The 22,823-nt window shown below is 51.6% G+C and overlaps 2 protein-coding genes across 4 annotated transcripts; one reads left to right on the forward strand and one right to left on the reverse strand.

The window, feature by feature from the left end:
• Positions 1-19: 19 nt before the first annotated feature.
• On the forward strand, positions 20-9,538 carry POLH (DNA polymerase eta). 2 transcript variants are annotated; one of them, XM_058021762.1, is made up of 10 exons: positions 20-245; positions 344-478; positions 565-806; positions 1,063-1,232; positions 4,431-4,534; positions 5,366-5,485; positions 6,100-6,223; positions 6,859-6,924; positions 7,584-7,747; positions 8,509-9,538. In XM_058021762.1, the coding sequence occupies exons 1-10, from the start codon at positions 109-111 to the stop codon at positions 9,374-9,376; spliced, it is 2,130 nt and encodes a 709-aa protein (XP_057877745.1). In that variant the 5' UTR covers positions 20-108; the 3' UTR covers positions 9,377-9,538. The 2 variants fall into 2 exon arrangements, with proteins under 2 accessions (XP_057877745.1, XP_057877746.1); XM_058021763.1 differs by having other exon boundaries at positions 153-249.
• Positions 9,539-11,612: 2,074 nt separating this feature from the next.
• GTPBP2 (GTP binding protein 2) lies at positions 11,613-22,587 on the reverse strand. 2 transcript variants are annotated; one of them, XM_058020084.1, is made up of 13 exons: positions 22,405-22,587; positions 20,156-20,182; positions 19,370-19,554; positions 18,602-18,710; positions 17,864-18,061; positions 17,413-17,587; positions 16,555-16,774; positions 15,995-16,130; positions 15,525-15,583; positions 14,635-14,806; positions 14,210-14,374; positions 13,621-13,828; positions 11,613-13,524 (listed from the first exon to the last, which is right to left on the reverse strand). In XM_058020084.1, the coding sequence occupies exons 1-12, from the start codon at positions 22,585-22,587 to the stop codon at positions 13,631-13,633; spliced, it is 1,827 nt and encodes a 608-aa protein (XP_057876067.1). In that variant the 3' UTR covers positions 11,613-13,524; positions 13,621-13,630. The 2 variants fall into 2 exon arrangements, with proteins under 2 accessions (XP_057876067.1, XP_057876066.1); XM_058020083.1 differs by having other exon boundaries at positions 11,613-13,828.
• Positions 22,588-22,823: the final 236 nt, after the last annotated feature.

Raw genomic sequence — 22,823 nt, forward strand, 5'->3', positions numbered from 1 at the left:
AGTACGGGTACCGCAAAGCGGCGGGGCAAGGCGGGGCTCTCCACCCCACAGAGCAGGCGGTTATTCAATCATTCACGCAGTCGGGCGGGAGCCGGTGGCGGCGACGGGATGTCTCGGGGCCGGGAGCGCGTGGTGGCCCTGGTAGACATGGACTGCTTCTTCATGCAGGTGGAGCAGCGCCTCGACCCGCAGCTGCGCGGCCGCCCTTGCGCCGTGGTGCAGTACACCGAGTGGCAGGGCGGCGGGTAGGTAGGCGAGCCGCCTTGGCGACCCCGGCTCCTCGTCCCACCCCGCTCCCCGCGGGGCCGGGCCCGCCCTGCGCTTCACCTCCGTGTCTTGGCAGGATCATCGCGGTGAGCTACGAGGCGCGCGCCTTCGGCGTGTCCCGCGGGATGTGGGCGTCGGAGGCGCGGGCGCTGTGCCCCGAGCTGGCGCTGGCCCGGGTGCCGCAGGCGCGGGGCAAGGCGGACCTCACACGGTGAGAGCGGGGGCCGGGGGTGGCGGCGGCGCGGGCCTCCCTGGTGGCGCGGGGCGGCGGCTGAGCCCGTGCCCGCCGCCCGGCAGGTACCGGGAGGCCAGCGCGGAGGTGATGCAGGTGCTGTCGCGCTTCGCCGCCATCGAGCGCGCGAGCATCGACGAGGCGTACCTGGACCTGACGGGCAGCGCGCGGCACCGGCTGCGCGAGCTGCGCGGGCGCCCCCTGGCGGCCACGGTGCTGCCCAGCACCTTCGTGCAGGGGCTGCCCGCAGTGCCCGGCCCCGAGCCCGGCGGGAAGGGCCCGCTCCGAGCTGATCCCCGCGGGAAGGGTACGCACCGACCCCCGCCCCCCCGGGAACGGCCCGTTCCGCCTGCTCTGACTCCCCCCAGTCGAGAGCGTGGTAAATGGGGCCTGCGTTTTCCGCCGTGAATGGCTTTTAAAGCGGCCGTTCTCCCTGTGGCTGGAATGCGTTTACTGGAATGCCCAGCTGCTGGCTGGGCCTGGCTGCTGCGGGTCCCTTTGCTGGGCTCAGCAAGAAGTGCCATATCGTGTCCCTTTGAGATCCCTTTTGTGTCCTTTCCTAGAGGAGCTGCGGCAGCGTGGTTTGGACGAGTGGCTGGCGTCGCTGTCTTTCGATAACCCAGACTGTCCTGACCTGCTGCTGACCATGGGCGCAGTAATTGTGGAAGAAATTAGGGTGGCAGTGGAAGAAGCTACCGGATTCAGGTGTTCAGCTGGCATCTCGCACAACAAGGTATGTGCATAACACATCAGCCTGATTTCTTCTGGGCTGCAGCATCAGAACATGCTGTAGATGCTCTCCTATACTGACAAGTCTCCTGTACAGAAAATGAACCGAGTTGGGAATGCAACCATGTGTGATCACACCTTCAGAGAAATTATAAGACGTGTGGAAGTGGGAGGAGTTGTTTCCCCAGAGCTGTGGCCTAGGCAGTCAGCAATCCTCTCATTTATTGCCTGGGTTCCTGGTGTACCCTAATGAGTGAGCTCACTAGGAACAAAAGGGGTTTATGTCCTCCGGAGGTGTTTTCTGTAGAAAAAGCAGAAGCATAAAGCAGGTAATCTTCACCCTGAGTTTCAGGCAACAGTCACTGTAGCCAGTTTTACTGACACAAATTCCCAGTTACTCAGCGGCAGAAGAACACCAGACTGGGGCACTGAGGTGAGCTGGGTTGCTTTTTGTTTTTCTGGTGAGTCAGTGTTTACCCTGCTGGCCATGGGGATTTGGGTGATGCTCAGCCAGCTGCTGAGAACAGCCACAGCAGCACTTGGTGCATGACAGCAGCTGCAGAAACAAACTGACTTTGATGCTGCAGCTACGGAGGATTTCCTGCCGGGTGAAATGCAGGCTGGTTTGCTGAGACATCCCTTTTGCTCTGCAGAAGAGGGGCTTATTTATACAGTAATGACTTTATAAAGGCAAGCTATGACTTAAGAAAAAAAAAAAAGAAAAGAAAATGAAGACTAAATGGATGCTTTGGAGTTCAAGGAAGATATATTTCATTGACTGCTGCAGAAACAGCTGGTACTACTGCCAGCTGTACACAGGGATTGGAACTGGTTCTGCACTGGCTTAGTCTGAAACTAGCAGAGACTGTGAGGCAGAAATGAGATAGCTGAGGAACGTCACTAGTGTAGAAATTTCTAATGGAGGCTATGTTCAATTTCCCTTTTTGCTTTCTTTAGTCAGGAATAACAGAGAACTTCCCTGATACTTCTAGCAGCTTCTCCCAGCTTCCATTTTCTATACCAGGTTCTTTTTTTTTGATAAAGTAAGCACATTGTGATGTACTGTGCTATCCCCGAAGAACTGTGTATGTGTAGCAGCAAGCACAGTGCAGAGATCACCACAGCATACTTGTGGCTGTGCAGAACACTGTGCTGTGCTTCCACAGCCAGCTCACATTGGTGAGTACAAACCTTTTCTGCAGAGCAAAAGAGGTGCTCTCAGCAAACCAGCCCACCTTCCACCCAGCAGGAAACCCTCTGTAGCTACAGCATCAAAGTCAGCAAAGTCCGTTTGTTTCTGCAGCTGCTGTCATGCACCAAGAGCTCCTGTGGCTGCTCTGGGCAGCTGGCTGAGCATCACCCAAATCCCCATGGCCTGCAGGGTAAACACTGACTCACCAGAAAGAGGAAAAGCTCACCTCAGTGCCCCAATCTGGTCTTCTGCCACTGAGTTGCTGGGAATTTGTGTCAGTAAAAACCATTCTCAGGCTACAACAACTGTTGCCTGAAACTCAAGGTGAAGATTATCTGCTTTATGGTTGTGTTTTTTCTACAGAAAACTCCCAAGGAACTGCTTTTCCCAATGAAATACCTTGTTAAGGTGCACCAGGAGCCCAGATGATGAATGAGACCAGAAAATTAGGAAGCACCTGAAGGATAACAGTATGGCTTTCTCAAGAACCACTCATACCCAATTCATTTATTTATGTGCCCTCCTTGACAGCCTAAGTGGCCAAATATGCAGGAAAGACTACAGATGTGAGGTGTCAACCTTAAAGTTTCTGACACACCTCACCCTGAGCTGAGTAACCTGGTGATGACACGGTAGCAGACAACATGGCTGAAGTTGTCTGAAGGGCATGCATGCATGTAGCTGAAGAAAACTTTACTGTTTCCCATAATGATTTTGCTCAGTGAGGTGCCCTCAAATTGGGATGTTCAGAGTGGGATCCTGGGGGATCTGTCCAAGGTCTCCTAAGAGCCAGTATTTTCAGTGAAGCCTACAGAGAGAGAACAGCTGTATGAATTCAGGTGCTGCACAGATGGGGCTTGGGGCCTGGGCTGTGAAAGTTCTGAGATGAAATTAGAGTTGAAAATTCTGAGCTTGAAAAAGCTTAGAATCAGTCTGAAATCACCAAACAGCACTTCTTATGCTCCTCTTACGCTCATTGACTGTTTTTGTGGTTTATAGAAAAAAAGCAACCAGCAGGATTTTGGCTGAGTCACAGTAAGTCAGGAAGTAGCCTGGAGTTGTTGTGGACAAGCAGCAGGACGAGTCAGTAATATAAGTGCTCTTGTAGAAATGCCAAATCCTGTTTCAGCATGTGCAGTTTACAGAAGGTGTCAGAAAAAGTAAATGATTTCTCCCCATGAAGTCTCAGTGATTGGTTTCGCTTGCAGCACGTCACTTTATGAGGTGGGTAAAGTTGGAAGTCTCCAGCCAGACAAAAAAAACAGTGATTGGGCATCTGAAAAGGGATCTGCTTTGTCTAGAAATGATTTCAAATGTATGTAAGCCTGTAAAATGGGCTGTCATAGCTCAATAGGCAGGCAAGAAATTTTGCTTAGTTACAGGAAGTGTGGCAAAGCACTGAAAGAGAAAGTTATTAAGAGTTGTTCAATAAAACCTCAAACACCCAGCTAAATGGTCTGTGTATTTTTGACCCTGTGGTAGCTTAGAGTGGGAAAGGAAGCTGTATAGGAGAGCATGCCTTCCAGGCTAGCAATTCTGCATTTTAAAGGCTTCCTTTTGCAGCACTGTGCTGTTGCAGACCTCACAGAGAGAAGATTAAAATAGTGACATTGAGAAAAAGCAAGACAAACACAGAAGATGAAGGAAAAAGGCATAGTGAGAGACATAGCCTGGGGGAGGATCATGGGCATGTTGTGGAAGCTCTGGCATGCTTGCCTGATGGAAAACTATAGCAACCACAACAGATGAAAGATCTTTATCTGCCTGGAGCAGGAGTCCAGCAATTCACAGAACTAAAGCCTGGAAGCAGCTTTGCTTTCAGAGTGCCCAGCTTGTGCATGTCACATCCTGAGGTGGATACCGCCTAAGAGCAAGCAGGGGTGCACCCTGCACATACTCCTAGCAGCCATTCCAGGGCAGCTCTTAGAGGTGATGCAGCACAAGCTGGTAGGTGGAGTCACATTAGTGCACAGTGAATACTAACAGAGTTTCCCCCTTTCTGTGTTACAGACCCTGGCAAAGCTGGCCTGTGGGTTGAACAAGCCCAACCGGCAGACGCTGGTGTCTGCACGCTTCGTGCCGCAGCTCTTCAGCCAGCTGCCCGTCAGCAGCATGTGAGTACCAGGGAGCTGCTGCTCCTCCCCAGCACAGCAGTGTGAGCTCACTGACAGCAGCCAGCAGAGGCTCTCAGCTCCACACCAACTGCTTGGCAATGCTCCCAACAAACACAGGGAATGCTGCCAGTGATCTCTCCTGGCTGTGAGTGACAGTTCAGGGGGAGTGTGCTTGGGAAGTACAGCCCAGCTGGTGAATGGACCACAGTCCAAAAGCCTGTGGGCATCCTTTCCCATGGTAAGGCTGTGCTCAGGATGTCTGCTGGGGTGCATAGGTGTAAGCCAGAAGCAACTGTGAGCAAGGAGGCCATAGCTGTTGACTATGTGTGACTGACAGCTGTCCTCACAGAGAGCAGATGTGGTTTGCTTTTGAGCATCCACACTGTGCACAAGTACTTTTCCTGGTATAGGGAAGTGTTACCAGCACTGCTGCTCCAGAGAAATGGATCCCTATCCTGCTCTCGAGACCTGCACTGCTGGTCTCTGCTTTCTGTGTCTTGCAAGGGATGGAGAGGGATGTGTGTGGGAAAGGGTCCTGTCTGTGTAGGAAGAAGGAAGCTGTATGTGAGGCATTCTTCAGAGCATGGTTTGGGATCAGATGGAGCTGAGGGAGAAGCACTAAAATTGAGAAACCTAAGGAGCAGTTCCTACATCAACTCCTCTGTGTCCCTTTACTGTGAGCAGAAGAGCCAGGTGCCAGGTGTTCCTTTTGTCCTGCTAGTTCCTAGCAGCTTCTAGTTGTCCTTATCTAGGAACAGCTGCTGCAATGAGACTTGTCACAGTCCCCACATGATGCTTCATTTGTGTTTTTTCTGTGTTTCTCTGCCGTAGCCGTAACCTGGGAGGCAAGCTTGGCACTGCTATCACAGACATCCTGGGAGTGGAATACATTGGGGAGCTGACAAAGTTCAGTGAGACTGAGCTCCAGACACATTTTGGAGACAAAACCGGGTAATGATGAACCACTCACCACAACTTGGCTCTTGCCAGGAATTGAGACTTCCTTTCAGTCACAGAACCTTGTTCTGCTGTGATTAGGAAAGGTTTGAAGGTAAAACTTCAGTGATATCTTTGGGAAGCATTGATCTGTCAGGCCCATACTATGTTTCCAGTCTTGCCTGCTCCCAGGCACCCTCCCCAGGATAATATTTTGCTTGTCAGCCAGTGCCTCAGCCTTCCTCTGCAGCATCCAAGGATGGGGTCAAAGGGCTGGTTCTCTGCAGGCTGGAAGGAGGTCTTGACAGTCTCATGATAGAGGAAATTACAAGGCTAGACTGGAGCCAGAAACACAACTTCTGGGCCTGGAACAGCGGTTGGACACCCCTGCAGATTGGTGAACTGTTGCCACTTCAGGAGAAGAGGTGGAGGAGTTGTGCTAACAGACAGTTGTGGCCTGAAAGACTCCTGCCTGTTCAGCTGTGGCTGTGACTGTAGAGTTGAGGATGTGAGACAGTGACAGCTTGCACTGAGTTGAAAGCAGGGCTCAGCAGGAGTCTGATGTGCTGCCCAGTGATGCCTGCCTGTCTGTAGCTGCCTTAACCTCATTCCTTCCCTGTGGCTTTCAGGTCTTGGCTCTATGACTTGTGCAGAGGAATTGAAGAGGAACCTGTCAAAAACCGGTACCTTCCCCAGTCTATTGGCTGCAGCAAGAATTTCCCTGGGAAGTCAGCCCTGGCCACACAGAAGGCGGTAGGAGAAGCCTACATCTAGCATAAGGCTTGGTTTTCACACTGGAGAATATAAGAATACTAAAAACAGACTAGCTTGCAAAACTGCTGCTTTTCTGCACAATTATGCCCTGAAACTCAGACTAGAGGCTCAGTGTGAGAAGGTGGTTTGAGCTCTGGAAGTCCCTGTTGACAGAAATGCATTGACAAACTCCTGCACAAAAAGGTCCGTCCTGGTTGTAACTTCCATGAGCAAAACTGAGCCTGTGCTGTTCAAAAGTGATTCACAGTGCCAAGCTTCCAGAGCATGGTTGCTAGAAGGAAGGTAACTAGCCTAAAGAAAGAGGAAGGATGCACTTTAGCTAATGGGTGAGGGGCAGTTCCCACTGAGCTGTAGGAAGATGGAAAGAGAAATCCAGGACAGGGAATGTAGGTTATTTGGCAAAGTCTAGTAGTAATGTAGGGCTTTTAGATATCTAAAATGTTCTTCCCTGCATTGTTGAATCTCAGCTGGACTGATTTCTCAAGGTCTGCTACAGATATGGGGCCTTACAATAGTCTGTCCATTCCAGTCTGATCCCCCCCCAGCATTCCCCTTGTTCTGTGGTACTGCTGTGAGTAGAGGCCCAACCTGTCTGTTACCCCTGCTTTGTCCAGGTGCAGCACTGGCTCCTGCAGCTGGCCTTGGAGCTGGAGTCCAGACTGAACAAGGACAGGAGCCAGGTAAGGAGGGGAGGCACAGGGACACAGGGAGGCACATTTGCACCATGAGTGGTTTGCAGGAGGCTGAGGGTGGTATTGGGAGGGGAAGAATCTGCTCACCCCTAGATGTGTGCCTGTGTGCTGAGGTGTCCCAAGAAGAGAGGTGTGCAGGAGCATGGCTGGGCAGGATGGTTTTGCCCCAGAACACTGCAGGGTTAAGAACAGTCCATGTCCCATGCTTTAGGATGCAGGGATCTGCAAGCTACTGCATCTTCCTTTTGCTGCACTGCTGCTCCCTTGCAAGCCCTTTGCTGACCCAGGAGTGCCCGTGGGCTGTGAGAGGGAGCACTGTGCTCCTATCTGGACAGTAAGCTGCAGGCCAGGATGGGAGCAATCCACCACCACCTTTTGCACTGCAGTGGGGCCAAAAAAACTGTGGAGCTGCCTTTGAGGGAAAGCAAGGACTAGCTGCTTCCCACCTGCGTGGCACAGCTGTGCAAGCGCTTGTGGTGTATCCCATCCCTTGGCAATCAGGCCGGGCAGGACATGTCCCACCGCACCCTCGGGAGATGGCAGGGGGCGGAGGGCTGGGCAGGGCTCCAGGCTGGGAACAGTCCCCTCGGCTGTTCCTGCCCCTTCCTGCAGGAGTCGCTGGAAGCACAGCTCTGCTCTCCCGGCAGAACCACCGCGTGGCCCGGCAGCTGATGGTGGTGATCCGGCAGCAAGGGGACACCCGCGTGTCACGTCTGTGTGCCCTGTCCCGCTATGACGCGCAGAAAATGTGCAACGACGCCTTCACCCTCATCCAAACCTGCAATGCGGCTGGGGCTCACCAGGCAGCGTGGTGAGTGTGGGGCAACGTGGGTCACCTCTGTCAGGTTCTGATGTGGGAGGTATTGGGCGAGCCAGAGACCTATTGGGAAGGAACTCAAGTTAATTTGAGTGGCAGGAAAAGTGATTCCCAGCAGCCTCACAGTAGAGTGCCGAGACCTTTTAGCAGTAGGACAGCCTGGCCTCTTCTGAGCCCCACATCTGGTGAGACACTTCTGTACTTGGAGTTAGGATTGCCACTGGCTGGGCTTTGTCCAGCTGAAGTGAGGCTGTCCTAGCCCTGCTGGGCCAAAGAAATAAGCTAAGCCTTGTTGTCCTACCCTAAGGACAAAGCTTTTTGTGAGGAAGCCTTTGGGGCAGGAAGAAAAATAAAAGTGCACAACTCCTTTAGCATTTTCTTCCTTCCTTCTGCTTTGCAGTGAAGGCAAGAAGGTCCTGTCTGTTAAACTCTGACAAGGCTGCTGCTCCTTCAGCATGCTCTCATCTTACAGCAGCTTCAGCCTGTAGGGGACTGAAAGTCCAGGCTGGCAGTTGGCTGCTCCTGCTCCAATGCCCTTCCTTTGGGAGTTGCTGCTTTGGAAAGAGGGGTTCTGCTTTGCCCAGCACAGCCTGCTGTGTCTGTTCTGGAGGTAGCAATACTAACTTTGTCAGAGCAAACATCTGTCCCAGCCCTTGCCAGATACTACAGTTCCCCTGTCTGTGGTAAGTCTTACCTCAAAAGCTTTCTTGCTTTCCAGGCTGGTGTCTGAGCTGATGTTGGTCTGTCCTTTGCAGGTCTCCACCACTGATTTCAGTGCAACTCTCAGCAAGCAAGTTCTCGGAGCCTGTCACCCTCTCTACAGGCATTACCACCTTCCTGACAGGTGATGCACAGCCTGATGGCACTGCCACCACCAGCCAAAACTCCACGTCTTGTGGGAGGGCTGGGGTCAAGTTTTTTAGGAGCCCGAGCAAAGAGCTTCGTCAGAAACCAGCTAGTGCTATTGAGTCCTTCTTCCAAAAGGCAGCAGAGAGGCAGCTGGCACAGGCAGTGGCAGCACCCAGCCTGCCCACTGCTGCCACTGCAGAGCCAGCTGTGCCCAGCTCCCCAGAGCACCAGGAGAGAGCTGCTGTTGGCTTGCCTGTTGGACTTGCCTCTGTACAGAGTGACCTGGAGTCCCCTGTGAAGCAGGATCCCAGCGATGCCAGCCCTACTTCTCTGTACAAGAGGCTTTGCCGGGAGAAGTTGCCATCAGATGCCACACAAACACCCTCAACTCCACCCAGCTCCAGGACCCTTCTGAAATTCCAGCCAGCTGTGGAGGGAAATGAGCAGAATTTGCCACCCTCTCCTGAGCTCGCCCTGCTGCCTCCTGCCTCTCCAGGGGACCAGCAGCGCTGTGAGAAGTGTGGCCAGCTCGTGCTGATGTGGGAATTCCCTGAGCACATGGACTACCACTTTGCTCTGGAGCTGCAAAGCTCTTTCCTGGAGCCCAGCCCTCCCATGGCTCCAGAAGCAGCTCCCAATACAAAGGCTGTGGCTTCCAGATCTCCTGCTAAGGCAAAGAACAAGCCCAAGACTCCAGCAGGATCTAGTACAAAACGACCCAAAGAAGGTGTGACAAGAACTTTAGATTTTTTCTTTAAGCCCTTACCTCCTTAACTCTCAGCCACACTGGGTGTTTTTAAATAATCAGTATTTTTAAAGAATCAGTATTTTTAAAGAATCGGTGCTTTTAATCAGTGTTTTTAAATATCGGTGCTTTTTTTATACTGCCTGTCAGGTTTTAATGCCAAAAAGTCTAGTAAATTATTTTCATCCCAAGTCTAAGAGGAACTGGAACTCATGAATTGTGTAGATGTAGCCTGTTTAGCTGGTGGCAGCTAAGCCTGCCTCTGCCTGCCTGGTGCTACTAGAAGCTGCACAGTAGTGTCACCTACACCTCTTGCCATAGGTATTTGCATGCCATCACTGCTCAGTAATTTTGTTCCTCCTATAAAAGCAGCAACTGTAAGTGCAGCAGCTTATCTCAGGGAATCTGCAGCTAAGCCTTGGCTTGAACCCCTGTCTAATCACTGTGTATAAAACCTTCAGCTTGTGGTTCTACTCTGGCTGCACTTGCAGGCCTTGCCCTTACTGTGTAATTTATATGTGGTAGCTTAGCCCAGTTGTTCCTTCTCCCCTCCAGTGAGAAGACAGTGATTTTTATTCCCTCTTTCCCACACCCCAGGATTTATTTTATAAATGGCTTAATGATTCCCTCTGTGTAGCAGTCCATTGCATTGTGCTTATCAGCAGCTCAGGAGTACACAAGGAAGACTACTCCTGTCATAAAAGATTTAAGGAAGCAGTAGCTGCATAGGCACACTTTTTGGTGGCCTCTTTGAGAACTCTGCACTAATTCATAACAATTGCTATTGACACATAAACAGTCTACTGTTAGAGCCCTCACTAGAAGGGAGAGAAAACATGCCAAGGGTCACAAAGAACACTGTGAAAGCTTTTGGTTGGTGTAGACTGCATAATCACATTTTTCCTCCTTCCCAGACTGAGAGATGACAGGTACCTGTTCTGACTGGGCTCTGCCAAATGACTTGTTCAGCTCCTTGAGACACAGGCCACAGTACAGTGGCCACTCCAGAGCTCCACAGATTACAACAGCCAACAAAGCAGAGTATCATGGAGGGGAGGAGTAGGCACTGAGAGGGTGAGACTGGCTCCAGGGCAAGAGAAGGGCTCTCAGCTGCCTGGCAGGGCTCAGCTCTGCTACACTGTGAGCTGCCTGGAGCCCGCCAGACGCTCTGCTGCCAATAATTTGAACGTGGCTCTTTGGGCGGGGAGAAGAATGTGCCACGTCAAGGCAGCTCTGGGTGGGGTTAGGAATCGAATTTCAGCGAGTTTCATCAGCTGCGGGCTTCCCTTCCTTGGGCAGGGGGAGAGAGCGAGCTGCCTTTCAGGCAGCAGATAACGATGCAAACTGCAGCTCTGTATCTATGTGCTGTTTTCTGAACTGCATCATCCTAAATGCAGCTGCTGAGCTGCTCTCTCCTTCCAGCAGCCAGCCTGTGCTGGGATGCTGCTACACTACTGTCAGTAGAGTCTAATACTTGACATCACAGTCATGAAATTTCAAGAACAACAAGAAACTCATTCTGGTGTGTCCAGCTCTGGTAATAAGTAAAGGAAGGAATTATGAAGTCACTCCCACTAATGACAGTCCTAACATTGTGAAGTGACAAATTTCCCAAAGTCCTCACGTGAAGAGAACCAGTCTGGCAGGATCGTACTGTCTCCTGTGACAGTGGCACATCTCATTTCCTAAGTGTCTGGCAGGACTGGACTCGGCAGATGCCACTATCTGACACAAAAACAAGTCTAGAAGAGGCAGATCCTTTTGGTCACAAGTCATCTCCACAGGGAAACCTTTTTACCTGTACTTGTCCCAAGGGAACAACAACTGCCTGTCCTCATGAAGGCAAGGCAGTCATGAACCTCTTGATAAGGTCGAAGCTATTTTGGAAACAAATCACCGGTTAGATGTGTGCCCTAGAAAGCATCTCTTTAATTAGGCTTTGGGGGAATTTGCGACTGTGAGGAGGCTCTTGCCACAGCCCAGAGCCCCGCCCACAGCAGCCCAAAGTGCTGTGCTCAGGGTGACGTGGCTGCTGTCACCTCGGGCTGCACACCCAGGCTTACTCAGATAAGGCGGGAGGGAGCGCGGGGTTGTAAACAGCAGCGCGTGCATTCTTTCCACACCACGCACGGTATTTATAGGGCTGAACGCAGGAAGCTCAGGAATGGGTGAAGGGTAGCCAGCTCCAACTGTGACCCAGCTCCAAGGGCAGCAGGGTAAGAGCCCAGCTCCACCCTCACTCATTGTACAACTCAGCCAGCAAGCTCAATAAAACATCTTTATTCTGTACATTTATATAGATGCTTGGAGAACAGGGACAATCCCCAGCATTAGAAAAATTCAAGACAACAAAACAGCAATTATGAAGAGCATGGCACCAAGAACAGTCATGCCACAGATGGCAGGGATGAGGTGAGACCAGCCATCAGCTGTTTCAGAAAAGGTCACAGCACCCCCCTTTGGGGCAGAAAACACCAGTGCAGAAGAGTACAAAGAGCTGGAGTACCCCATCCCCAGGCAACTCTCTTTGTGACACTAGCACCAAAGGGAAGAGCCTGCTGGCAGCTGGGGCCTGTCCTTCTTGCAGGCATTGGTGAAAAGACTGTGCCATTGGAATACCCAGCCCACTGCCAGAATGGGAAAAAAGGGATCCTGCTTGAGCAGTGACCCTGAGCCAGCAACTCCTTTCTATCTGCTGGGGATGCAGCAGTTTTCAGCTGGATTGGTGCTCCCTCCAAGGGACAGGTCACTCCTGCAACTATTAAGCTGCCTTCCTTTATGCCACCACTTGCCAGGCTTCCCCCCACCTCAGCACGCTCCTGGCAGGGTGCAGCTCCCACCTTCCTGCCCCACGACGGCCCCGCACAGCTGCGCCTGTGCCAGCAGCCCAGCAGCAGAACTGCTCTCAGCATGGCACAAGGGCCACTTGGGTGTCCAAGTGCTGTCACAGGCCCTCAGCCTTCTCTTCAGTCAGGGCTAGCAGGCCACCACACCAACCAGCAGGGCTTGCTGAAGGCCTTTTGCTCACAGCAGACACATTTGGTCTAACAGTCAACAATAAAACCAAAAGCCTATGTACAGCTTTACAGACCCTGCTGCACCCTCCAGGCTGCACAGCAGAGCTGCAAGACAGAGTGGGAGACCTGTGCTCCACTCTACATCCAGAGTGCTCCACTCTACATACAAAGTCCTTGCTGGCAACATCAGCTTCCCTCTGACAACAAACACTGGTGGCAATGGAAAGAAAGGAATTCTTGCACCAAGAGAAATAAAAACCACGCCACTGTCAAAAGAGAAGTTACCTGGTTTTGTGCAGGTAATGCAGCCTGTCCTCCTCACACATTAAGGCAAGCATGTGAGGAACAAGGTGGGCTGGGAACAGCCACACCAGGGAGCCCACTGCAAACCACTGCTACAGTGTGCAGATGGCACCTTCAGGTGAACATCCATGGAAACAATCTGCTCACACCAGCAGAGGCCTGGGCCCTGCTCCGCTCCACAGTATGGCCTCCTGTCCAGCTGCTGCAAGGAACAGATCCAAGTATAAACTCTGTCTTCATGATGCTATGTCAGGAGGCTGTGCCACTCAGAGCAGCCACAGCTTCCTGGACGTCATAAAAGGGAATACTGAAGAAATGTGTACATGTGAGTGGGGAACAGGACATCTGTCCAACAGTAAGACACTCAGATTGGAGTAACGCAAAACCAATGCACAAATGGACACACAGCAGATTAAAGCCAACCAAGATTCAAACGGTTAAAAAGTGTCCTGAACACATTCTGAGAGGTTCAGCCAAGCCCTAATGTGGGTGGCATGGTCTGTTCCATCCCCTGCCCAGAAGGATGTACTGAAGGATGCTTTGAGAGAACGCTGTTATCAACTCAGTGCTCAGACAGCAAAAATGGGACCAGACCTTGTGTCAGAGATGGAAAAACATCCCTTCACTGCTTGTCTTCAAGGTCGCTGTGCCTCCCAACCAGCAATTTTCAAACAGTAAACAAAGCCAATACTTGCTTGCCCAGGTCTGCAGGTACCTCTGATCTATTCTGAAGGAGTCTATTCCAAATGAAAGCTGCAGGCGATGTGGAGAACATGCTTAACTTGTCCCACGTACGGCACTGAATGGAAGAAATTCTCTCATGCTCCATCTCACGGTGCAGAGGAGGGACATCCACACTAGAACGGGACAGCAGCAGCTCCAGGCATTGCTCAGAAAGCCACAGGAGCTTCCAGCCTTCTCCCCAGGTGCTGGTGAGTGGAGATTTCTCTGACCTACTGGTAGTCAGAAGCTCAGCTGTCCAGGCCCCAGGGACTCCTCCAGGCTGTTTTCTTTGGTGGTGATGGCTTGGAGGTTAGTGACATGCCCAATGCCTTTGGTGACTCCTTCACGGAAAAGTAGTTTGGCTCCAATCTTCAAGTATTCAGGATGCTTGATGAACCTGAAACAGACAACTGCCTTCTCTCCTGTCCGCAGCTTGTCCTGAAAAGAAAAATGGGAGAGCTTAGACCCATCTCCCAAGCTGATGCATGCAGGCAGAGGTACATGTGGATGGTAAGAAGATGAGGCAAATGAGCAGCCTTCTTCAGACTGCAAGGCTTGAGCCCTTCCCATTACTGTACACATAAGAAGAGAGGAATACACAAGCCCTGAAGAATAGAGTTCACCTCTCTTCTTTAACATGTCTGGAGGAAAAGCAACCAAATAGGCAGGATAAAGGGATAGAGTCTGCTCTAGGAAGGGACACAGCTACTCAAAATACCAGCAGACCCCAGCTTTACTAGAGGGTGTAGTGGAATCTTAACAAACCCAACAAACCCCACAGGGAGGTCCATCTTCCTCCCCTTTCTTCCCATGGCCTACCTTTCCATGGATCTTCTCTACAATAGCTGTCTGTCGCACATTCCCCACATGCACCGTCACCTGAAACCCCTTCCGGAAAGTTGTGGCATGGAATAACAGCACGATCTCGGCTTCAAACACTGAGCAGATGGTGGGGTTCATTTCTGGGCTCACCATCACCATGCCCTGCAGAAAAACCCAAGGCTCAGACCAGTCAGGGCCAGTCCCCTTGCTTCTGAACAGCCCCCAAAACCACAAATTTACCTCCACTCTGTGACTTGGGCTTACATCCTGTTCTCAGCCTTGTACTCACTGTGATTTGTAACCTGGCCATTTCCTCCCCTTCCAGCAAGTTTCCTGCAAACATTTGTACTTCATTCCCACCCTAGCAATGGGGGATGCCTAGGGGAGCCTCCAGCCCTGCTCAGTGCAGGAGCAGGACTAACCTTGCGCAGCAGGGAGCGGTCGAAGGGTCCGAGGGCCAGCGTGGCTGCCTGCCCAGCGCGCAGCACGCGGCAGGCAGAGCGGTTCCGCTGGATGCTGCACACCTTCAGCCGAAGGAACTTCCCGTCGTCAGTGGGACCAACCACCAAGTTCTCCCCTTCTCGGCAGATCCCACTGCCCAGGTAGAAGAGCAGGACACAGTTAATCAGGAGACAAAGACATTTCACCCTCCAAGATTAACCTGAACAAATTCCCCAGGGCCAAGTCTTTGCACTCTTACTCTGGACCAACCAACAGGGAGACAAAGCTGCTGAGAATCAGGATTTCTTACAGCAGGAGTGTGACTCTTAAGAATCCCAGGTACAGACAGGGACCATTGCACCCCAGTGCTCTGCCACACTGCTTTGTTTCTGTGGAGAGACCTCAGATGACACTCCTTCAGTGTGGGCGTGCTGATGGCCAGGCTGCTCTGATTGCTCCCAAACATGGAGGGAGAGCAGCCTTTTCATGAGGTAGTGTGCAGTTAACCCCTGCTGGAATCAGAGGATCTACCTTTTACATTTCCTCCCCCCACCTGAGGAAGGAAGAAAGCAACTCCTTGGGATCATGCCTAACCTCTGCCAACTAGATTCCAGCATGCCTTCTTTCAGCGTGCTTCAGGACACATTCCTAATCCAGCAACTTTTGAGCAGACTGTTTGCTTGCCACCACACGACCAATGGTCTGCTCATGTCACTTCCCAACACCCTGTAGGGCTCTACTCTCACTTGAGCCAGTGGCAGCAGTCAGGACTGAGCCTCACACAGCTTCCACTTCTGCAGACGGTGACTCTAACCTTGTGGGAACTCCAGCAACCATTCACATCCACACATATCTGCCTAGGCTCACTTACCTTGACAGAGTTCCTCCTACAACAGTTCCCACCTCTGGCACCGTATAAATCTCATCAACCTGCAGCAAGGCAACAAGAATAAGCTCTTCAGACAGACAGCTATGAAATAGCACTCCAAAATGAGGACAAAGAGCCTGCCCCTTGGGTGAAAGGAGGTGATCTCTCTGCTGGTCATCAGACACCATCTCAGAGCTTCACCAGCTCCCACTTACCCTTCCAGTAGAGGAACAAAGCTCTTTCTTTTAAATAGCAACCAGAGAAACGATTGTATCCTGAGACAGACATCTCATGGTTACAACAGATTCAGCCCATCAGGCTTTTATCAAAGACCAAGTCTTTTTTTTAATGTCTCTCAATAGTCCAGGAGTTCACCACATCTCTACCTGTGGTGTCCAAATTTCCCAAACGTCTCTCCCATGGCACAGCAATGAGTCCAGTATCAGAGCTTGAAACAAACAACCCCTACCCACCTGAAATTCTGTATGTTGCTGCATTAATTCTTCCTGCTCTTTACTGTTGGTCAGTGGAGGGAGGATGTTGAGGAAGACTTTCAAGAGATCCAGGTTCTCTCCAGAAACACTGGACAGTGTGAAGATTGGGGTGATGCTGTCAGACACAAGTAGACAGAAATAAGCAGAAGGCCACGGCACAGTTCCAGAAGGTTTCTGGGATTCTGAATCTACTGAGACCCACAGGAAGATGGATAGTGTACCAGAAAGTGGCTAAAGCAGGAAGGCTAGATACAGCTCCACAGTAACCCCTGCCTCAATATTTGGTTGAGGCACCAATCCCTTGTCAGCACACACTTTTCTCAGGAAGAAGTAACTCTAATGCAGACTTTGCTCCAGAGCCCAGAAAAAAGTTTGGGAGGGGAAAATGCCTTCTTGGAGAATACAAAGCTAGGAAACCTGACAAGGAGCAGAGATGTTCAAGATGTAGTCACCTCCCCTGTGTTCACCCTTCCCCAGCTCCACATGGCAGCCCAGCCTGAATTGCCTGCTCCCAACAGAAGAAAGGAATAGTCCCTTACTTGGGAGATTGTGCAAACTGTTGTGCTGCTGTAACTGCATCATCATCTGAATTCACAAGCAGGGGGAGCTTGTTGCAGCCTGGCTGCTTCAGGATTCGTTCCAGCTGCTTCACTGTCCGTTCCACGGTGGCTTTTGAACACAAGTCGACTTTGCTGATGACAATGAAGAAGGGGACCTTGAGGGCCATGGCCAAGCCCAAGTGCTCTCGTGTTGTGCCCGCTGCAGGAGACAAGTGAGAGTGTAGGTGCAGCAGCAGTCACCCCTGTAGCTTGTCTATGCTGATAGCTGTGTCTCCTGGCTATCCTATGAGCCCAGTCTAGCGATTCCACTGTAACTGCTTAGTTCATCATGCATTGAAAAAGCACAGTTATTCTTTTAAACAAAACTAAACATCAGTCCAGAAAAATAAAAACCACCAAGAAGTTTTGTGACTGATCTGTCTGCTTCAGAAAGATGCAGCAGTTTTCATTCTTTGACCAAAATTTGCCAGAGAACAGTTACAAGAATGTCAGAGATAGATGTGGGAGAACTCCAGATGCCTTTTTACAAGACTTTGGGATCCAGCACCCCTAAGAATATTTCAAAGTTGTTTTCTTTTCTGAGAAGCACTGCCCCAAATCCTAAACAAATCCTCTCAGTCCAGGGTACAGTTTAATGTGGTCTACAGCCGGTAAGAGGATCCCAGATCTACTCCCCTCCCAGGCACTCATAGACACTGACTTACAAGGTATCAGTAGAAGCTTACAAATGAATAAACTTTTCTGAAAGCCATTCACAGCTGACAAGGACCCATTCCCCCCATTCTCCATTCCTCTTCACAGGCTGCACTCAATCCATGCAGGCAGGGCAACACTCACCAATGCCAGTGTTGGCACTAACCACCAGCATGGCAAAGTCTGGGCAGTAGCTGGTGAGGCCAAAGATGGTTGTTTTCAGATACTTGTGGTGGCCAGCCAGGTCAATGAAAGTGATCATTTTGGAAGAACTCTCACAGATCTCTTCTGCTGTCCGGGAGTCACTGTAATTTACCACCTAAGGGATAAGGAGCTTGTGAGAGAGGCAGCCCCAGCAGGCATGTAAAGAAAACCCTTATCTATCCACTTTGATGTCAGAATTACTAAGTAGAGATCATCCACCATGGGTGCAAGAAACAGTGTCTGCTGCAAACGTACAACCACCACTCAGGTCCAGCTTGAGGGACAGAGAAATGTGCCACCTCTCTTCCTTCCTGTCCCACTCACAGTTCTAACAGGAGGCTAATCCTGCTCTCCTCCAGCTTTCTGAGTTCAGCAACCTGCTCTCTCTTACCTCTCCTTTGCTGTTGAAGCCAAGGATCTCAAAGCTGATGCTCGATGTTCTTCCTGACTGGATTTCATGGAGATGCCGGAAGAGGTTGAGGCGTGCTCTGCCCCGCCCATTGTCCAGCTCTCCTTGCGTTAGGACACCCAACAGTGTTGACTTCCCTGAGTCCACATTCCCTAGCACAGCTACTCGAAGGTCTAAGAACTACAGGAAAAAGAATAAAGAAATCATTACACTTAACCACAGCTGCGCTGAGTGCACAAGCTCTACTGGGCAGTGGAGATGCAGCTCAGAGAGCTACATCAGGGACAATGTGCAGTGTAATCTTGCTCAGATTCTGCTCCTGCTCTCAGCAAGCCACTGCCAGCAGTCGTACTGCCATACACTCTCTAGAGTTGAGATGTGACATATCAGGCTTTGACATCACAAAAAAGGCTATTTGTTGCAGCAGACCTCTAAATCCTTCCTTGTTTGTACACAGGTCTGCATCAGAACCACTGCTATAGAAGCGAAATAATTTTTCATTTCTGATCCAGGCAATCTCCTGCACTGACATCTGCCTCAATCACAGTCTTGGAGATAAGAGGCGTTATCATCAAGCCTCCCTCTGGCAGCCCTTTAAAGCATCAGCTATGGGCCAAGCTATGACAAAGTGCCTCTAGGGTTTGGGCTCCCATCCCAAAAGGAAGCTGCTCACACAAAGCCTCTAGGTCTCCAGCAGGAGAAAAAACCAGAGGTCCCTACCTGCTGGTTGTCAGGCACCTTTCGGACAAGCACCTCCGTTATCTTCCTTGGAACATCGCTGTCGTAATCGACCTCCCTCTCCCGCAGCACCGTAATGTCAGCCCCAACCCTGCCACAAAGACAAAAGGAAGGAGTGAGACACATTTGTGTCGCAGACATCTTTTATGAAAAATTTTTTCTTTAGGATTTTTCCTCTTGAAAAGCTGAGAGGCTTCAAGAACAAAATGTAAACATTGATTATCTGCTGCTGTGGACTGCAACAGGTGGATCTTTGATTGGCCCATGTTTGTTGTTTTTGATTAATGGCCAATCACAGTCAGCTAGCTTGGACTCTCTGTCTGAGACAGAAGCTTTTGTTATCATTTCGTCTTATTCTATTCTTAGCTATCCTTTTGATGAAATCCTTTCTTCTATTCTTTTAGTATAGTTTTAATGTAATATATATAATAAAATAATAAGTCAAGCCTTCTGAAACATAAAGTCAGATCCTTGTCTCTTCCCTCAGCCTGAGACCCCAATGAACACCGTCACACATTTGTACTTGACAGTTTTTGCACCTCTACGATAACAGCTGACAAAGCAAAGGGGATGAAGGCTGGGGATAGCAGGGAAGGAGCCTCAAGCTTCCAGACAAAAGCCCTATAACTTTCCTCATGCTTCCAGAGCCTCAGGACTGAAGGAATGTCAGTGACACAGAGCTCTGTAGGATGGAGCTGCCAGCTGCTTGGGAGTCACGCTGGTGGCCCTGCAGACAAAGGGAGCACGTACTTCTCTGCCATGCGGCGCAGCGTCTTGAGCGAGGCGCGCATCTCCTCCTCCGAGAGGCCCACCAGCAGCCCGTTGTCCTCCACGCCGATCTGATAGACGGCCTCCCCTCGGCCCTCCTGCAGCCGCCACTTCATCTGCGTCACCAGGTGCTCAAAGCGGTACTGAGAGGGGTTCACCAGCTTCAGCTGTTTAACAGAGGGGCAGTTCTAGTCACAGCCTGGATGCAGAGGCAATCCCATTGCCCAATTCTGTGAAGCAATGTTCCCAACTCTGACCCACCCCTAGAAAGCACAGCCTGTATCAGTGTCTGAACAGAAGCCGTGGGACAAGTGAAAAGGGGTTTCACAAAGGTACAAATATAAGGTAGAAAATCTTTCCCTCATCCTGACAAAGGGATCTGTACCTTGCCTGCTGCAGGGTTAAAGACAGCACTCTGGGACCAATCTGTGATCCAGGAACCAATAAGTGCAAATGGCAGAGAGCCACAAGAAAGTGGCAAATAATTTTCAGGGATATCTGCATCTCTCTCTCAAGAAAAATACAGTAGGCATCACATATGAGAAGAGATTCCTAAAAATCAGTACTGAGATGAAGCTTTTCCAGCTCAGCAGACTGGGTAGTGCTTGGCACAGAGACACAGAAGATGAATGGTAGTTCCTTACTGCAGCGTCTACTCTTCCATCCCTTCCTTGGCCATGTTACCCACAGGCTGTCTTTGGTGAAGTTACTCACTGCAAAATAACCCTCTGGGAGGAAGACCTCCTTCTGCAACCTCAAAAGACTCACCTTGTACTCGATGTTTCCATCTTCTGCCTGGTCAGAGAATGAAACAAGACAGAAGAGTTAGATGCTGTGCCCACAGGGACTTCTACAGGCACCAGCTGCCCATATATTCTGAAACTGGTGCTGAAGATTTCAAAGAGAGGGAAAGTGGCAGAAAGAGACTGTGTTAGGTCCCAGCCTTCTGCCATTCTTTCCTATACTCAACTAGAACTTTCCTTATGGTTTGTTTGTTTGTTTGTATCCCACATCATGAACACCAAAGGACAAAACTAGAGTGGGGCACAAGGGTAATACTATCCAGGGGGAATTATTTTCTGGACAGTAAAGAATAGGGCCAGCCTAACAGTCACAGAGAGAGAGAGAGTTCCAGTTTCAAAAAGGTACAGGCCAGCATATGATTTAAAGTCTCCCCCCTCCTCCATCCATGACCCACAAAATGCCACCCACAGCACCCCACTCCCACCCTATCCAGCAGCTTCCGTCCATCCAATGTGCACAGAAACAGGAGCCTGAGAACAAAAGCTTCTGCTTCCTCTCCTGCTCAATGATACTCTCCCTCACTCAATCAGTTTTTCACTGACTTCCTTCTACATATTTATGTATCTTCTCTGTACAAGGAAGGGCTACATACATAAAGAAGCGAGATAATGACTCATCTGCCAGCTAGTCACTGGCCAGAGTTCTGGAGAACCAGACCTGATTGGGACTGTGTGTACACAATATGCTCAGAAGTACTTTCTCAGGGAAGGCCAGATGGGGTTGTAACAGAAAGGTCTGGGTACTCATCAAGCTCAATTAAACCAAAACAGGCTCTAGCTTATCAAAGAGAATATCTAATTTTACAATTAGACATACAATATTTAAGTAATTCTTCCCAGTGATTCAGTATAAGGACCACTAAGAAAGGGCTGGAGCCTGCAGGCAGCCACATACTCTGTCAGATTAAATGGGGCTGGCAACAGTAAGCACTTCCTTTTCCTCTGGATACCTATTTGCATGTCAGGAGAGGCAACAGCCCTCTCCTTGCCTTCCAGCTCAGCTCTTAACCACAGCGGTGCTTACAGTGGCAAAAGGCCAACAGAAGTTCTCAACTGTCAGCTCAGTTCTCTGGCAGCAGAGCTGTGCTGTGAGGAAAAGGCACTTTTAGCAGGTTTTCCTCTCTTGCCATCTACCAGCTTTCCAGTTCTAAGCAAAACCCATTCACCTACTGCACTGTCATCTAAATAAGGGAGTGGGTCTTCTCCAAGGCACTTGAGACTAGAAAAGCAACAAGCCTCGACTTGCTGGGGCACACAGTGCACAGGGTAGCCAGAAACAGGAAGCTGAGTTGAAACCACAGGGGACTCTCCAGCCTCCAGCTGAGAGGAACAAGAACGAAACTGCGGCTGCAGGGCACAGTCCTGCCCGTGGAGAAGATCTAACAGTAGCAAAGCGCTGTTTTCATATCTTCCCAAGAGTCCCAGGCCTGCCTTGTGGAGGAATGGCTCCCTCCCAGCACAGGCTATTATATATTTTACAGAAAGTTCACTGACAGGGGCCAAGCAATTGAGTCTGAGCCAACGTCATTCTGCCCACAGTGACAGTTCTATGAGAGCGGTGACAACTGCCCCAGCTGAGCACACATCCGCGGTACTACCGATGCCATTCTTCCTGCTGCAAGAGACAGGTGCCTCACCCTCTGTCCATGGCCCCTGCAGCCCTATGCAAGGAAGCAGCTGTCAGATTAGCTGGGAAGGGAATCACCGCAACCCGTCTGGCAGCTGGAAAGGGGCTCAGACCCACCAGATCGTCTCTCGGGGAGGGAGACATGCAAACGGGATGTTTGGAACTACGAGGCGAGCCAAGCTTTATTTTCGAAGCTATTTCGATGGCAGGCGGCAAAGCGCCCACAGACAGACGCCAGGCAGTGCGATACGACTCACGGACAAGCTCCGGTGGAGCCCGCAGGGACCTCGCTGGCACCAGGGGCGCGGGCACGGCCCGGAGGAGAGCCCGGGACAGACGGGCACACCGGGGCTGCAGGACAGCTCCTAGGGCTGCTGTCAGCCCGACTCCGGCACGGCCCCGCACCAGCACCGCCGGCACCTCCAGCCAGAGCCGCCACCAACCTGCGGGCTCCGGCCGTGGCACCGACCTGCTCCGGGAGGCACCGAGCTCCGGCCCCTCCCGCCCCTCAGCGGCAGCGCCCCCCGCCCCGGGCCTGTTCTCCCTCCCTCCGCGGCTGACGGGATGCGGCGGCCGCCGGAGCTCACCTCGGGCGGCAGGTACGGGGGGTTGTTGGCCTTCCCTCCGCGGCTCCGCCCGTTCTTCTTCTTCGTCTTCGAGCCGCCGCCGCCGCCAGGCGCGGCCCCCCCGCGTCCGCGCAGGGCTGCGCTTGCCCCGCCGCCCGCCGGTCGACAGCAGCCCCCGAACAGCTCTGACACCCGCGAGTCCATGGCGGACACCGCGGCCCCGCCGCCCCCTGCAGCGCCCGCTCCGTTCCCCGCCCGGCCCCTCCGGCCCGGCTCCGGCCCCGGCGTCACCGACCGCCGCGCGGCGCCCCGGGAAAGCGAGTCCCGCCCGCCTACGACGCCGAGAACGCTCCGCGCGCCTTCCGCTCGAAACTACATCTCCCGGCGTGCCCCGCGGCGCAACCAGCTCGCTCCCGGTACGGGTTCCATCCGCGGGGGCT

The sequence above is a fragment of the Melospiza georgiana genome, chromosome 3 (assembly GCF_028018845.1).
Source record: "Melospiza georgiana isolate bMelGeo1 chromosome 3, bMelGeo1.pri, whole genome shotgun sequence".
Taxonomy (NCBI): domain Eukaryota; kingdom Metazoa; phylum Chordata; class Aves; order Passeriformes; family Passerellidae; genus Melospiza; species Melospiza georgiana.

What these genes read in the sequence shown, in the direction of transcription:
- POLH (XM_058021762.1), top strand. Translation starts at nt 109, where the DNA reads ATGTCTCGGGGCCGGGAGCGCGTGGTGGCCCTGGTAGACATGGACTGC. An exon ending in CATTTTGGAGACAAAACCGG is followed by an intron (nt 5,486 to 6,099) that starts GTAATGATGAAC and finishes TGTGGCTTTCAG; the next exon opens with GTCTTGGCTCTATGACTTGT. An exon ending in GGGGCTCACCAGGCAGCGTG is followed by an intron (nt 7,748 to 8,508) that starts GTGAGTGTGGGG and finishes TGTCCTTTGCAG; the next exon opens with GTCTCCACCACTGATTTCAG.
- GTPBP2 (XM_058020084.1), bottom strand. Translation starts at nt 22,587, where the DNA reads ATGGACTCGCGGGTGTCAGAGCTGTTCGGGGGCTGCTGTCGACCGGCG. An exon ending in GCTTCAACAGCAAAGGAGAG is followed by an intron (nt 17,588 to 17,863) that starts GTAAGAGAGAGC and finishes CTTATCCCTTAG; the next exon opens with GTGGTAAATTACAGTGACTC. An exon ending in CAGTTTGCACAATCTCCCAA is followed by an intron (nt 16,131 to 16,554) that starts GTAAGGGACTAT and finishes TGTGTCTGACAG; the next exon opens with CATCACCCCAATCTTCACAC.